At 38.8% G+C, this 17,548-nt stretch overlaps 2 protein-coding genes across 3 annotated transcripts in view; both read left to right on the forward strand.

Moving 5' to 3' along the window:
- The window catches only part of LOC110048050 (uncharacterized), a 66,476-nt gene extending 57,432 nt beyond the window's left edge, over nucleotides 1–9,044 (forward strand). The window contains exon 32 of the mRNA XM_089287414.1: nucleotides 9,030–9,044. The gene's annotated coding sequence lies outside the window, so the exon portion shown is untranslated. The remainder of the gene's footprint in view (nucleotides 1–9,029) is intronic.
- Nucleotides 1–17,548, forward strand: part of LOC110048058 (uncharacterized) — a 55,843-nt gene that overhangs the window by 17,251 nt on the left and 21,044 nt on the right. For both annotated transcript variants that reach the window (XM_089287418.1, XM_089287417.1), the window contains exons 7-11: nucleotides 814–1,059; nucleotides 2,276–2,464; nucleotides 2,601–2,911; nucleotides 5,869–6,016; nucleotides 6,679–6,984. In XM_089287418.1, the coding sequence (XP_089143544.1) occupies nucleotides 814–1,059; nucleotides 2,276–2,464; nucleotides 2,601–2,911; nucleotides 5,869–6,016; nucleotides 6,679–6,984 (1,200 nt within the window). The remainder of the gene's footprint in view (nucleotides 1–813; nucleotides 1,060–2,275; nucleotides 2,465–2,600; nucleotides 2,912–5,868; nucleotides 6,017–6,678; nucleotides 6,985–17,548) is intronic.

The raw sequence follows: 17,548 nt of genomic DNA on the forward strand, positions 1-17,548 counted from the left end.
ATGGATTCATTATCCTTTCGAATGACATGGCCAATCCACCTCCAGCATCGTTGCATAGTAATAGTACCCGTGTTCTCCTGTTTGCACCGCGAAAGCAGAGCCTTGTTGGAAATGGTCTGAGGCCAGAATATACATATACATACATACACAGACATATACATATACATATACATACATACGTTTATTCCACGTCCCCAAGGGGCTTTTCAGTGATCTTAATTGTATTTATCAATGCCTGGAAAAAGATACTTGGTGGTAGTGGTAAAGAAGACAAATAAACAGGGTAAAGATCAGGTCAAAATTAGCAGTAATGTGTTTAAGTTACACTGTTAGTAGATCATGTTTTGCTAAAAATAGGAAGGCAAGTCTATTAAAGTCACATGCACAACAAATTAAGTTCTAGCAGAAAGGTGTAATGGACAGTTACTGTTCATGTACCTGTCAATAGAATGTGAATGTGCTTCTCATCATTTTATTTCTGTCACAATTCTTTACCTTGAATTTGGCAAGTACATGGTTTTTCTTCACCATTACGTTGTGTGAAGCATTGACACCATTGAAAGGGCTTGTTTGATAATAATTATTATGTTTTTATCCCATGGTTCATCGGTCAACTTTTGTCCTCTTGACTTTCCCATTCTGTAGAAATTTTTTTTATACATGTACATGTAACTTCTCAACTGCCCTTTCCTAACCCCTTGAAAAATAATGAAATGATTCATCATGTTCGTTCTGAATGTCTCTCTAAAAAAGTTTTGAAGACTATATAGTTTTATTAATTTTAATCCAATGCCATGCCATGCTTCTTTCAAGAAAATCTGGCCTTTGGAAAGCATGCCGATCAGAAAAATGGTGCAGCTTATGGTGGTTTAGCCAGCCGAGGAGTGGATGGTAATAGTGAAACAATCTATGATAAAGGATCTTGTACACATACACCATTGGCAGTTAGACCCTGGTGGAGAGTTGACCTAGGGCAGATAGAGCCTGTTTCTGAAGTGTACATAGTCAACAGAGGAGAGGGTTTTGGAAAGAGGTTAAACAACTTTGAAATCAGAGTGGGTAGGTTAGCTTTTCCATCAATTTTATAGTGTTTTATAAAGGTTCAATTACATGCTAACACACCATTCAGCTTGTTTTTCCATCAATATGCATGGTGACTGTAATGAACCTTGGAAAGTTACCCTTCTATTACATGTATATATGTTCTGTCAATGTACATTTGCAATACAGTAGAGACTAAGCACAGCCAAGCCCAGCCTTGCTCAGCACCATTCAGCATAAAGAACTGAGTCCCGTGCAGTGTAGTTTGATGCAGTACAGTGTAACACAGTGCAGTGTGCAGGTGTACATGTAGTTCAACTCAGTGGGGCTCAGCACAATTCAATAATGGCAAAAATGGAGTTACCAAAAAAAAGCCTCATGGTATGGTAATATTTTGAATACTGTTAAGAAGAACTTATCGAGACTTAAGCTCTCATGCTGACCCCACAAGAGAAAATTGAACTTGAAGTTACCCATATTTCAAAAAAAAGAGATACTTCGTGTTAGTTAAAAACACAATCACACATGCTTTGAGCATTCTTACGAGGTTTGATATTAGCTTTCTCGAGAATGCTTGAGAATTGAATCGTGGGGTCACTTAGAGAAATGAACTAAAGTGAGCTGTTTTAAATAGTATTCCAAAAGTTACCATGCTATGAGTAGATTTTTAGGAAATAAGTTTTGCACTTACTGCTCAAACTTTGTGTGGAATGTGTCTTAATTACTGGTCCCTTTGGCCTTGGGAAACAGTTAGTTTTGTTTTCCCTCAAATCTTCATCTCAGGAAACATTGAGGTCCTCAGGAAAACAAAACTGACTGTTTCTCTTGGGAAAAGTAATTAAGTAGATAATATGGTTCAGTGGTTTATTTTTTTATGCTGCTTAGAAGACTCCTGAATATCAGTTTCCTAATTGTTAGCCAACTCAAAATACTATACATTATTAAGCTGTATAAGTACATGTAGCTTTGCCATGCTACACTGTAAGTACTTTTTAATTTGTAGCAATGTTTTGTATCAATATTAGAATGATAGTTCTGTAAAATTTTGAATAATTTTGCCTTAGACTTCACCTGGCAACACAGACATAACTTTTGATAAAATCATGAGTAATGTTGGAAAACTAAGAATTGTCCTTTGACCATAGAAATGATAATCAGTGAAAGGCAACATGGCAAATGTAGAGCACAGTTATGGTGTCATTCTCTTTTACTGTCTTGTCTACCTTTCTTTAAGGGTCAGAGACCAGTGGTGGGGGTGTGAACAACCCTACGTGTGGCAGTGGTTCCAGGAGTGTTCCAGGAGGGGAGGGTAAATCCTTCTTCTGTCGCCCTCCCTTGTATGGAAGATATGTGACAATCAGAAGTTTATTGAGGAATGAGCCATTAACACTGTGTGAAGTTGAAGTGTATTCTGAAAGAAGAGGTATTGATGAGTAGTTATTCCAAAATCTGGAATCTGGATCAAGAGATCCAGCTTCAAGCCTGTGATGTTATGTACATGTATATCTTGATTTGGGTATGGCTTAGTCTTTGATAGAGTGTTCAATTATTAATTTCAGCATGTCAAATCCAGGCTCTTGGAGTCTCCAGCAGAGATGCATTTCCAGACAACAGCTTTTCAGCCACGTCAAATAACGGGAGTAATAATGTAGCTTCCAAAGGTCGACTGAATGGAGTTGGGTCGTGGTCACCTAGTAGCAACAACAATTCTAGTGACTATCTCCAAATCAACCTCCAATATGAGTTCTTTATCTGTGCTGTAGCAACGCAAGGAAAATCAACTGAAGATCACTGGACAACTAAGTACAAGTTACGTTTATCACTTAACAATATTGACTGGGTCACCTACAAAGAAAACAGCACTGATAAGGTGGGTTGGATCACATACATTGTCTTTCTTATGACTAGCACTGTGAGAATAATATTATGCCTCTCAGTACATATGTGCCTAAATTCAGTGCACTTTAAGGTCTGCGGTGAACATACAGTGCATGCTTATTGTAGTGTATTAGGGTCTGTAACATGGTGCAGGCCACTGCCAGCACTGGTCAACATTGAGCAGGATTGCAGTGGTAATGTTGGCAATTACTATGACTTGGGACTATCATAAAAGATTACCATAAATATGTGACTGTGACCATGACTAAGCAGACTCTGACTGTTACTTTGCAAATTACTTTGACAGTGACTAAATGTACTCGTACCTGCAATTGTGACTCACTGTGACAGTGACTGTGACTGTGACTGTGACTGTGACTGTGACTGTGACTGTGACTGTGACTGTGACTGTGACTGTGACTGTGACTGTGACTGTGACTGTGACTGTGACTGTGACTGTGACTGTGACTGTGACTGTGACTGTGACTGTGACTGTGACTGTGACTGTGACTGTGACTGTGACTGTGACTGTGACTGTGACTGTGACTGTGACTGTGACTGTGACAGTGACAGTGACTGTGACTGTGACTGTGACTGTGACTGTGACTGTGACTGTGACTGTGAGACTGAGACTGTGAGACTGAGACTGAGACTGAGATATTGCATGGCCATTGATGCCATGGCCATTGCTGTTACCAGGACGTATCATCTTTCTTATGGCTATATAATTACTGTGAGATACACTCAGGTAATCATGCCTCGGTAGACTTGAATGCTTAAATGCAGGGTATTGCAAGGTCTATGTATGTGTACATTCTTAGTGTAGTGTATTAGGGTCTGTTATGTGAGGTGTAGAGCACTGCCAGCACAAAGTCACCACTGACAAGGATGGTGGTGGTAATGATAACAATTACTGACTTAGAACTCCTCTGCTGTATGTTGCTTTAAATAATTTGTGCTATGACTGACAAGAAGCGATTATGACTGACAGCACATGTAAATCAGTGCCTGTCACTCGGCTGTGACTGTGACAGTGACAATGAGTGTTAAGGACAGCAGCAACCATTATTATGCATAACTGTGACATTAACTGTGCATGACTGTGAGTGTGACTATGACTATGCATGACTTGACTCTGACTATTGTATTTACTTTGATGGTGACTGAATGTACCTGCAATTGTGACCGTGATTGCAACTGTGACTGTGACTGTGACTGTGACCACACATGACTTTGACTGTTACTGCATGACTCTGACTGTGACTGCTTCTGTGAGAAAGATTTTAATGACTCGCAAGCGTGTTTGACTTGTGTGACTCTGACTGCAACTGACTGTGTCTATGCATGACTGTGAATGACTGACTGGCTTCACATGACTGACTGTGGATGACACTCTTTGATTGTCATTGTGACTGACTGACTGACTGACTGACTGACTAAATGTCAAAAGTGACTGTGACTATACATAACTGATGTACTGACTGATTGACTAAATGACTGACTGCCTTATAGGCTGACTGACTGATTGACTAAATGACTGACTGACGCATTGACTGATTGATTGACTGACTGACTAGCTGGCTGACTGGCTGACTGACTGACTGACTGAATGTGACTGTGATTGTGCATGGCTGACTGACTGGCTACAGTTGTAACCCCCTGTGATTGCATTTACAACTGTAAAAGTGACGGTTAATAAGTGACTGTGACAGTGACAGTGACTGTGCTCACACATTACAGTACATGCTAACACAAAGTGGATTCAGAGGCAGTGGAGTGGATTTGGTGGGTTAGCTACCCTTAGTAAATTTGCCCAAATTTAAAGTAAGCCCATTTTCATTGGCATGTAAATAACACTACTGTCATGCTGCAGTGTTTTAAACTAAATTTTTACAACACTTGCCATTCTGGCAAGTGACTCTCAAAATGCATTCACCTGGTGTAATTTTCACTTGCGCAGAAAGGTGCCTCCCCTCCCCCAATAAAATCTCCACAATGATTCACAAACTACAGTCAAACCTCGATTATCCGGACTTGTCGGGACCTTGGTAAATAGTCCGGATAATCGAGAGTCCGGATAATCGAAAACATGAATATTAATGAGATAGAAATGGAACGCATCAGAATATTTCTTTGTCTCGTCGCACTTCCGAATTTTGAAAAGCGCACATGATAATACGCTGTTTCAACAGTCTTTTGAAAGGATTATTGGGCTTTTTGCGACTTTAAGTTTTCAAGATCACAACTAATTACTATTCATGAAAAAATTGGGACCAGAGAAAAAAGTCCGGATAATCGAGGCCCGGATAATCGAGGTTCGACTGTACTCTTTTTTTTTCGATATATTGTAATCGGGGAGGCCCAGCTTACCATTTTGTGTACTGAGCTTTCTTGTTCTGTTCCAATTACTAGATGCCTCCTTAGGATATCTGCCAGTGGTTGGTTTTACTGTTTTATCCATGTTTTTATCTTTTGACACTCCTTGGAAGTATTTCGATCCACATTCTGTAGTTTTTTGAAGTGAAAAACAGCTAAACCAACAGCTGGCACTACCTAATTTGCATATATCCCCATAGAATCGAGACATTGGTTGGAGTAAGTTTTCATTTAAAAATATCCTAGCCAAAATGGAAAATAAAAAGGGGTGTTATCAATAATTAAGCCTAAATAGTTTTCTCCAAAAATGAAAATTGTACTTGCCAAATGGGCAAGTGATAGATGATTTGTACTGAGCTGAGACTTTTCATGCTTGCATTGGCGAACAGACGAGTGCTAATTTCCAACACTAATGCTGGGTGCCAGTACTTTGTTATATGTTACAAATGTGAAGCTTAAATAACTATTTAACAGTAGCTGCATAAGTTCTGTGCAGCAATTTCAACACTTACTGGTACATGTTCATGTACAATAATTGTTTGCAAACAATTAATACAAAGGCTTCTTTTGCAGGTCTTTGATGGTAACTCAGGAAGAAATGATATAGTGAAACACAATCTAAAAGAAATTGCAAGAGCAAGGTTTATCCGGTTTCAGCCGACAAGTTACTCAACTCACAAAGCTCTGAGAGTAGAAGTATTTGGAGTACTTAAACCTGCAGGTATCTTGCTTCCTACACTTGTGACCTTTCATATATTAAGTGCTATCATGGTAAATTTATTTTTTATCAGCCTTACTGGCTTACAATAAACTCATTACATGTATGCATGTACATGTATTAATCTATGTAAAATAAACTACAAATTATATGGATCACAGTTGCTCATGGTTCAAAAACATAGAGTATTGCAAAACTTTAAAAGGAACCACACTTGGTACTCTTAAATTTTAGCGACCTTTTTCTATCATTATTTCTGGAGGTTCCCCACTTTTGTTGGGCTATTAGTTTTGGTAGTTAAAACAAGTACCATACATGTATATGAAAATGAGCTACATGTTAGTCATCTTACAGTAGTCATGTTAAAGACAGTCTGCACGTCACCACTATAAACATAATAAGGGACGGAAGTTTTACAGAAGGAACACCAGAGTAAAATACTGCATTAGTGAATTATACTGCTCTTGTTATCTGTTATGCCACTTTTTTTTATTTTAACCTTACACTTTAGGTAGCCACATACGTTTGACGTCATTGTTTTCAAGCTCGGTCTCGTGAAGTAACATTGTCTGTATTTTGCAGTAATTTCTGCAACACCAGATCTAGAATATAGTATTGCAGAGCCTTCAACTGCGTCATAAATTTGGTCATTTCTTAATTTTTAGCTCCAAGCCAAGCTCCAAGTAGCTTTGTTGTGTCTCCACTGTCTTCCACAAGTGTTAGAGCATCCTGGCAGCTGCCACCAGTAGGCTCCAGACATGGAACAATCGCAGGATTTAAACTGTGTTTCCAAAGGAAGAACTCTGCTGCAGATTATCCAACTGTTTTAACCATTCAAAGTAATGCAACTTTGAGCAGAGATATTACTGGACTGCGTAAATATTCAGAATATGAATTTCAAGTGTTAGCTTTCTCTTCTGTTGGAAATGGACCAAAAAGTTCTGTTCAGGAAGTGAGGACAAATGAAGATGGTAAGAAGTGAAAGATAGCTATAATGTTGAATTTCTTGAGTAATAAAGTATGAAGGGTATAATGTACAATGTACAATGTAGGTGTCATCTGGAAGTAATGTGAGCAGTGACTTACCAGTATGAAAACCGAGCAATATGCAAATTCATGGAGACAATGGCAACCTCACCATGGGTCAACCCCCTAGCAGGTGTTCTTTTGGAGAAAGAAAATAGCTAGAATTACATTTTTAACAAGATCTGCAGTCCAGATATGTAATGAGAGTGGCAAAGAAAGGCAATTAAGATCTAAGCTTGCAACCGCAAGGGCCTAACTGTCTTGAAAGGGAATGAACTGCACATATCCTGGAATGCTAACCTCAGCGACTGAGCAGCAGCCAAACTCCTTGTGAGCTATTAAGATAAACTAGTAGTAATCAAAGATTAGAGCAGTGCGTTCACATGTGTACTTTGCATATTTGGTCAACAAAGTTTGATCAAATGACAAAATTTATAACAATTTGCTTGTGAAGTTGAACTAGCGATGAATAAATTATATCCCACAGCACTGAGTAGCGACCCCGTAAGAATGTTTTTAACTAAAGTTTTAATTTTTCCTGGACAAAACGTTTTTTAGGAGACATTTTATTTAAATATTTGCAAAACTCAAATAATTTCAAATTCAGATCACCAACACTTATCATAAATATTTCTTAAGAAAATGAATTTTTGACCAGCCGACCCTACCAGACAGCACATCACCAATACTTATCTTGTACATTTTACCTTGTGTTTGTGTTTGTTTCAATTGTTCTAATTTACATCTTGTTTTAATGGGTAAATGAAGGTTAAATTAGTTCTAAACACAAATCATGGCCTTTTGGCGAGCTACACGACAAGGAAAGTTTGTTTTCTGACAAGAAATCATGGTCACTTGCTGAGCTAGTCAAGCTACGACTGGGAAAATTCTATTTTTAACCACATATCCTAGCCATTGGTCAAGCTACACAACCCTAAAAATGTGTTTTCTGAACACAATTCATGGCTATTTGCTGTCGCTGAGCTACAAAATATTCGCTCTTGTTGTTGTTTGTAGAACTGGACTGATCCTCAGTGAGAATCCAGTGCTGTAGCAGCTTAAGTTAAATGTGTGTTTTATTATACTTTATTCCTATAGAAAAGCTACACATGCTAGAACACACTTTAATTTTGGCGTAATTTTGCATGCATTGACTGCATGATATCTAATTGCTCCAATTTACTTCAATCTAAATAAACTGATATGTCAGAACAGCGAACGGAAATCATCCAAACTCAAACTACAGTGAGACATTTGTGGCTATAAACTTGGGTCTAAGGATCTCTTAAGAATGGCTGACTGTAAGGATCGAGAAACGCCGGTCAACGACCCATTTGGCAAATCGCTCATATTTTGCCCAAAGATACCCTTAGGTGACTTAACTCTAAAAATCATATTTAATGGTTCCAGCGAATTTTTATTTTTCAGAAATTCGCAAAAATTTGAAAGCGCGGTCAAAGTGCGGTTTTTCGTGTAATAAAATGACAGAAATAAGGTGCGAGGACGAAGCGCTGCTTAAGTCTTAAAATAATTTCAATTGACTTCAAACTTCACACAAATGTGGAACAACCACTCTAATTTATTCCTCGTTTTAAACTAATCTCAGAGATGTTGATATAGTGGTTTTCCGAATCATTTTAAAAACACCTATGAAGCGTGTGAAAAATAACGGCAAAATATAGGTCATGTTTAACAGCATCAAAATGCATCTGGTACCTCACTTTCCAGCCTTAAAATATCATTATTAAACATATACCATGCCAAGTTTCATGCTCGAACTCGCAGTATTTCCCTTTGAGAAAAACGAAAATCTATGTCAGTGTGTTGGGCGCAAATAACACAATAATTATACACGAACAAGAGACAAATTAATTTCAACGGCGAAAGTAAAAGGCTGTCATTAATTAAAATCCCGTCAATTCACTGCTATCAGTGGAAACATAATGTCCACTACATAAAAACTGTTTTTAGACGTTTTTGGAACATTGCGCGTTAACTTGTTTGATTTCCTGTCCGCCGTCATGTCTAGTTTGTCATCGCGTGTATTTTCTTAATGTAAACAACACTGTGAATGGTTGTCATAACAAACGCAAGAGATTTCCTGGAACATTAATGTTTTCGATTCAACAAAATTAAACCGAGGTCATCAAAAGTGTAAGTTTAAAAGTGTAAGTTTAAAAGTGTAAGTTTAAAAGTGTAGTGGCAAGTTTCAAATAAATTTTGTCTATATAAATTGGAAACAAGAAGTGAAACGGTCTGACCCGAAACAAATAAACAAAATGAAGTGAAGTGAAAGACTTTATTTAATGAGGGTGACCCGTGACAGTAACTTAAGTTACTGATAGACTTGGGGCCCTCAGCTTAAAATAATTAGAATGCTAAAAATATATTATTTACAATAAAATGCTAAAATACGATATTATTTACAATAAAATACTTAATTAAGTTACTATTAAAAATGGTTACAAATAATAAACTGGACTTACAATTTCAAACATACTATGAATAATAAGAGTTAAAAAATTCCATTAGTTTTCTGAGAGTTAAGAATAGTATTACATAATTTAGCCTTAAACGATTTAACGGACTTCTCTGTTTTTAAAGACCGGGGTAAACTGTTCCAATCTTTAATAGTTCTGACGGCGAAAGTGCGTCCTCCCTCAGAGGCATTTCTGTGAGAGGGGCATAATAAATTTAAATTACAATTTCTAGTACTTCTCAAATGGACGTCAGAGTTTTTCCTTAAAGATGTGTTCATGTATTCAGGTAAAGTTCTGTTTATCCTTTTGTAGGCCAGTGCACATCGATTTATATAAGCTTCTTTGTAAAAGGGGATCCAGTTTAGCTTATTAAATAAAGTGACAGTTCGACTAGTACATTGTGCTGCAAGAATAATACGCGCAGCCCGTTTTTGCATACGGAGAACTCTCTCGAGTGCCTCTTTGTTACACGATGTCCATACTGTGCTTGCATACATGAAGAGTGGTTTGATTACTGCGTTATAGTAGATCAATTTTTGATTCTTTTTCAAGTAGCAGCTTATATGGCGTAGAAGACCAATTCGTTTTGAAAGTTTGTTACATAGTTCGTCAACATGTGCTTCGTAAGTTAGGTTCTCGTCAATTATCACTCCAAGAAGTTTATGGCTACCAACTTGTTCAATTTCTGCATTTTGCATCCTAGCTTCAAATTTTCCTGCATCATGGGTTATACGTCTGCGCAGACGCTTTCCCGTAGCCAACAACGCTTTGGTTTTCTTGGTATTTATAAACATTTTGTTTTCACTAGCCCATTTCTCAATTTCTGTCAAGTCCTTTGTTAATGATTTGTTTAGTGCAGGAATAGCTTTCCAGTCTGAGTTTAAAGACAAGGTGGTATCGTCTGCATAGATATCCATAGTTGACTTGTGAACGTTTAGAGGCATGTCATTGACAAACAGGAGGAAGAGCACCGGTCCCAATATTAATTCTTGGGGAACGCTCTGTCTGATAGTCAGCTGTTCAGATGTGGTTTTCCCTAATGTAATAAATTGCTTTCTCTGAGACAGGTACGATTGAAACCAGGCAACAGACGGAGGGCTTGCACCGTAAATAGACAGCTTTTTTAGAAGAAGTTCGTGATTTTTAACATCATATTTATAACATCAAGCTTGCACGAAAATCTATAAATACCAGACCGGTCACTTCGTCATTGTCCATGTTTTTCAGGATGTGATCCGTAAGTCTGATTAGAGCTGTTTCTGTAGAGTGACCTGACCTGAAGGCTGATTGATACTCATATAACATGTTGTTGTCATGTAAAAACTTAAGAAGACAGCTGGCTACGTGTTTTTCGATAATCTTCGAAAAGACAGGTAAAACTGATATCGGGCGGTAATTGTTGATATCGTTTCGTGCGCAACCCTTGTGCAATGGTGTAACTTTTGCTACTTTCCAACGGTCTGGAAAACTGTTTGTCGATATTGAAAGGTTCAGCAATTTGCATAATGGACTTGCAAACGCTGGTGCAATAATTTTGAGTACACGAATACTTATGCCATCGTGCCCAGAGGCCTTGTTACAAGCGATTTTCCCTATGGTGTCAATGATCTGCTTAGGCGTTATTGGAGGGATGTTGAAAGCCACATTATCATTCAATCGCGAAGAGACAAAATTTTTCAGCTTGGTGTCATCAAACTCTACGCTAGCGTCGTTTTCCTTGCCAATTTGATCTAGGATGTTTACGAAGTACTGATTAAGCTCATTTGCAATGGAAGCTTCGTCACTAATGATGTTGTTTCCTGTGTTTAATTCATCGATGCGAACTCGAGGTTTACTAGTCCCACTTAATGTTTTGAGTACTTGCCAAACTCCTTTTGGATTTCCTTTGTTTTCGTCGATTTTCTTGCGGAAGAAACTTCTCTTTGTTTTTTTGATGAGACTTGTAGTTTTACCCTTTGCATGCGTAAAGCGTTCCCAGTCTGCAGGCAGATTTGAAATTCGCGCCGTTTTCAACAGCTTGTCTCTTGTTTTCATAGACGACAAGATCTCTTTAGTCATCCAAGCAGGCTGGTTCGGTTTCTTGACGCGTTTAGATTTTAGTGGAATGTGCCAGTCCAAAACGTCATTTAGCATTGTTTCCATTGTAATCAAAACATCGTGTAAATCATCAAAAACAAAGGCAATGTCCCATGGGGCACATTGTAGATCATGTAATAGTTCATTTGTATTCAAATTTTTGAAGTCACGATATTCTATGGTACTGTGGGTTTGATCTCTTTGCTTTTTGGAGTATTTACGTCTAATAAAAACTGGCAAGTGGTCTGAAAGACCAATATCTGGTACAGAGATTTCAGTAACAAAACCAGGATGCGTTGTGTAGACATGGTCAAGACAAGTTGAGCTCACGGGACGTGTAACTTTGTGCACGAGTTGGCTTAAATTTAGGCTTTTTAATGCCTTCGCTAATCGATGATGTTTGTAGACATATGTATCCAAGAAGTTTATATTAAAGTCTCCAAAAACATACATTTCTTGGTTTCTTAAATAAGCTGTTTCAATGTTAAGCTCCAGTTTGGCATCCGTGTCCGCCATTGAAGAAGGCGGGCGATAAACAGCTCCTGTGAGTATCGGGCGATTTGATTTATAGGGATAGGCTTGTAACCAGACGGTTTCTAGATCCATTTCTTCCAGGCTTGTAATTCTTTCGACTTTTAGATTGTCAGCAATGTAGGCGAGAATTCCGCCGCCCTTCTTGGTTCCTTGCCGGTCTTTCCTGAAGAGCGTGTAGCCAGGTATTTCTAGAACGCAGTCAGGTTTGTTTGGTTTAAGAAATGTTTCGAGGAGAAAAAGCACATCGATTTCTTGACGTCTAGTGGTTAGTAATAACCTTATCTGCTCAAACTTAGTGTCCGTTAGATTGTTTACGTTCCACTGTCCTAGTCTGAGACCTTTTCCTGGTAAACATACCTTGGACAAATTGACTGTCTTGTCATTCTTGTTATCACTTGGAGTAGTCGGGCCAGGATTCGGGTTTACATCACAGGCCTTAAAAATTTTGAGCTCCAAAATACGAGGATTGAAAGTTGAAACACCATTTGTAGTATATTTCATCACAGAGTGAAAGAATTTTCGCTTGAAGTTCTTCGGTTGGAATGCTGAAACTGCCTTTAGTCCCAAAATGGCCGCGCTCGTCGGGCCTTGCTTTGTTGCCGTAACACATTGCTGCTGATATCTACCCAAATTTCCGATATAATCGCTATCAGAGAAGTTATGATCGTAATAACTTGCTGAGAGAAGCACAAGTACTTCGAAAACCAACTGTAGTACTCGAAAATTTAGCCTTTTCACCGAGTAAGACGCCATGGCACTCACGCACGCAATACGACTAATACGACTAATTTAATCCGAAAATGTGACAGAAAACATACGTACATACATACATACATACATACATACATACATACATACATACATACATGCATGCATGCATGCATGCATACATACATCCTTTATTATCTTTCCCCATGGGGGCTTTTCGAAGACAATATGGTACAATACTACAATTAAATACTAATATACTAAAATTAATAATATTACATTCTAATTTAGATAATCACGAATTTAAAAAGTCTACAATTAATTTACGATTAATTTACAATTAAACGTACCTAAAAGCGGTCGATTCCCCTCAATACCACTCCACATTGCCTTAAAGAGCCCAAGCTTTCTGCTGTAAGAATCGGGGGCCTCATGAATCTGTTTTTACTATATCGGCAACCATGCTGCGGGGCTGATATTCGAGACTTAGTAAAAGCTGTCACACAACCGTATGAGCAGCCCAGTCACGCTTTCACTACTCTTGCGCAAATGTTCAACATTTCACGATTTACATAAACCGATTACAAGTTTAAAGTAGTGACAGTAGATTGAAATGCGCTTTTTAAAGCTGTCCTATCCAGGAGCAATTACTTCTTGTTCTTGAATGGCTCTTAGCTGTAACTACAGTCCGGCGAGGAGAGGGGAGGGGATACTCCGGGAAATTTCAGATATCTGTATGCCGTGGAAGATTAAGTGGTCTCCAGCTCTTAATGGCAACACTGAAACACCAGATGATTCTCGTAGTATCACAGGGATCACTAAGCTAAATAATTTTGAGTTTAGCTCTGCTGAGTCAATTACCTGTTGGCGCGCATATTGCATTGACCGTGGACAGGTGGGAAAACAGTTCAACTGGAAAAGCCTGTTGCACATTGTAATTTAGCGTTGTGCAACATGCAATCGGTCTGGTTGTAATGCTAATCGTATTTGATAAAATCTCAAGTTTTCTTTCGACACATGCTGGGGTGACATACTACTAGATGGGCGTGGCAGGGAGCCACGAGTCAAGTCAGTCAACTCCCAAAGCTTAACAGAGGAGTGATAGTGAACCACTGGTGGAAGGACTGCAGATTGTCCCTACGCTTTTCTCTGATAGGCCTCTGTGTTATTCTAATGAACTGAAGCTGTTACAATGATACTATGTAGCTTTATGAACACGCTAATGGTCAAGGGTTTCTTTTTCAGTATAAAAGAATCATAAATAAGTAGTTCTTTGTGAAAAACTATTTTAAGGAAAGTAGGCTGTTCGCAATATCTATATTTGTTTTCCGATGTTCTAGAATGATTAGTTTGTTAAGGCACTGTTGCGCTGCGTCTGCACGCAGTGTCGGAAACAAAGTACATTAGATCATCTGTTTTTAAGTTGATAAAGGTAAATTAATCGCTTCAGCGAATTTGGAAAGGGTGACGATTCCAACCTCGTTCCCAGAGAGGTTGAGATGACTCGGCCGTTAGTTTTTCCTCTAAAGGGTCTTCCTCCTCTACTCCCTCTCCCTCTCTACAAAAATTTAACGATCCTCTCCCCCCTCCCCCCCTGCCGCAAGAGATGTTGCTAAATATCGAAGAAACAAAACACCGACAGTTCCTAAGAATACTTCCGGCAAGTGCAGTTGTTAGTAAAATACTTCAGAAGCGCCGAGGATAGAGCTTTTCCGCGCTCGAGTGAGAGAGGTATATCTAGTTCCATGTCTTCGCAACCGCACCGTTGCATAGGCGGTTTCAGGTTCTTTAGACCAATGCGGAATTTTGCTATAAGATACGATTTCTGCTCGTCAGTGACTGCCCTGAAAGCCTAACCCTCTTTTAAAGCAACAAGGACTTCTTGGTGACCTATCGTGGCTTTGAGTTAAGCGCCAATGCTTGCTCCAAGCAGGGTTTGTAGCACATTTTGGCTAAGGTCATAAGGGAATGTCTCTCCACGGACTGAGTACATTTCTCCAGAGACAAGTGCCTCTCTAAAGTAGACAGCATATGAAAGACACAAATGCAGCCGCCTTGAAGACATTAATACATCCCTGCCGTACATAGTTTCTATCCTCTATTCATGGAAACATCAACAGACGCTTGCTCGGTCACACCCGTTGACAATGGCACTGATGTTAAAGTCGCAGTGTTCGTACGTTTTCAGAAAATGACCTTAAGTCTCCTTCAGAGAACGATGCTTCCAGCAGAAATAAAGAAAGAGCGATGTCTGACTAAATAGCAAAAGAAACCCTTGACCATTAGCATGATCATGAAGCTAAACAGTATCATTATAACAGCATCAGTTCATTAGAATAACACAGAGGCCTATCAGGGTAAAACGTAGGGACAATCTGCAGTCCTTCCACCAGTGGTTCACTATCACTCTTCTGTCAAGCTTTGGGAGTTGACTGAGTTGACTCGCGGCTCCCTGCCACGCCCATCTAGTAGTATGTCACCCCAGTATAAGTCGAAAGAAAACTTGAGATTTTATCAAATACGATTAGCATTACAACCAGACCGATTGCGTGTTGCACAACGCTAAATTACAATGTGCAACAGGCTTTTCCAGTTGAACTGTTTTCCCACCTGTCCACGGTCAATGCAATATGCGCGCCAACAGGTAATTGACTCAGCGGAGCTAAACTCAAAATTATTTAGCTTAGTGATCCCTGTGATACTTCGAGAATCATCTGGTGTTTCAGTGTTGGCATTAAGAGCTGGAGACCACTTAATCTTCCACGGCATACTGATATCCGACCTTTCCCAGAGTACCCCCTCCCCCTCTCCGCCGGACTGTAGCTACAGCTAAGAGCCATTCAGGAACAAGAAGTAATTGCTCCTGGATAGGACCGCTTTAAAAAGTGCATTTCAATCTACTGTCACTACTTTAAACTTGTAATCAGTTTATGTAAATCGCGAAATGTTGAACATTTGCGCAAGAGCAGTGAAAGCGTGACTGGGCTGCTCGTACGGTTGTGTGACAACTTTTACTAAGTCTCGAATATCAGCCCCGCAGCATGGTTGCCGATATAGTAAAAACAGATTCATGAGGCCCCCGATTCTTACAGCAGAAAGCTTGGGCTCTTTAAGGCAATGTGGAGTGGTATTGAGGGGAATCGACGGCTTTTAGGTATGTTTAATTGTAAATTAATGGTAAATTAATTGTAGACTTTTTAAATTCGTGATTATCTAAATTAGAATGTAATATTATTAATTTTAGTATATTAGTATTTAATTGTAGTATTGTACCATATTGTCTTCGAAAAGCCCCCATGGGGAAAGATAATAAAGGATGTATGTGTGTATGTATGTATGTATGCGTGTATGTATGTATGTATGTTTTCTGTCACATTTTCGGATTAAATTAGTCGTATTAATATTTTGTTTATTCTGTTCAGACCGTTTCACTTCTTGTTTCCAATTTATATAGGCGAAATTTATTTGAAACTTGCCACTACACTTTTAAACTTACACTTTTGATGACCTCGGTTTGAGTTTGTTGTTGCACCGGTGATACATTGCCGGATTAACCTCTCGACTTCTTGAACTTGAACGGAGATCGGCTGTTTACCAAATTAGAATAAGGGCGCGATTTTGATTTGCCTCAAGATATTTCAACTCGATTAATTTACAGTCCTTTAACGTCCTTAGTGCTAAACAGCATTCCAAGTTGACCCATTATTGTGTCTTAACGAACTTAAAGCATTTTGCTGAATCGAAAACATTAAGGTTCCAGGAAATCTCTTGCGTTTGTTATGACGACAATTCACAGTGTTGTTTACATTGAGGAAGTACACGCGATGACAAACTAGACATGACGGCGGACAGGAAATCAAACAAAGTTAACACGCAATGTTCCGAAAACGTCTAAAAACAGTTTTTATGTAATGGACATTATGTTTCTACTGATAGCAGTGAATTGACGGGATTTTAATTAATGACAGCCTTTTACTTTCGCCGTTGAAATTAATTTGTCTCTTGTTCGTGTATAATTATTGTGTTATTTGCGCCCAACACATTGACATAGATTTTCGTTTTTCTCAAAGGGAAATACTGCGAGTTCGAGCATGAAACTTGGCATGGTATATGTTTAATAATGATATTTTAAGGCTGTAAAGTAAAATAATCGGAAAGTGAGGTACCAGATGCATTTTGATGCTGTTAAACATGACCTATATTTTGCCGTTATTTTTCACACGCTTCATAGGTGTTTTTAAAATGATTCGGAAAACCACTATATCAACATCTCTGAGATTAGTTTAAAACGAGGAATAAATTAGAGTGGTTGTTCCACATTTGTGTGAAGTTTGAAGTCAATTGAAATTATTTTAAGACTTAAGCAGCGCTTCGTCCTCGCACCTTATATCTGTCATTTTATTACACGAAAAACCGCACTTTGACCGCGCTTTCAAATTTTTGCGAATTTCTGAAAGATAAAAATTCGCTGGAACCTTTAAATATGATTTTTAGAATTAGGTCACCTAAGGGTATCTTTGGGCAAAATATGAGCGATTTGCCAAATGGGTCGTTAACCGGCGTTTCTCGATCGTAACAGTCAGCCTTTCTTAAATACCGTTTTGAAATACTTCTTTAACCCACTGAGTCCTGTGCCGGCCGTAACCGGCCGTGACGAGCCTTGTCTCTCATCGGGAAGATGGGAGACCTTGGGAACGAGGTTGTGAGAGAT

The sequence above is a fragment of the Orbicella faveolata genome, unplaced genomic scaffold, assembly GCF_042242905.1.
Source record: "Orbicella faveolata isolate gen_17 unplaced genomic scaffold, um_ofav_v1 contig_14, whole genome shotgun sequence".
Taxonomy (NCBI): Eukaryota; Metazoa; Cnidaria; class Anthozoa; order Scleractinia; family Merulinidae; genus Orbicella; species Orbicella faveolata.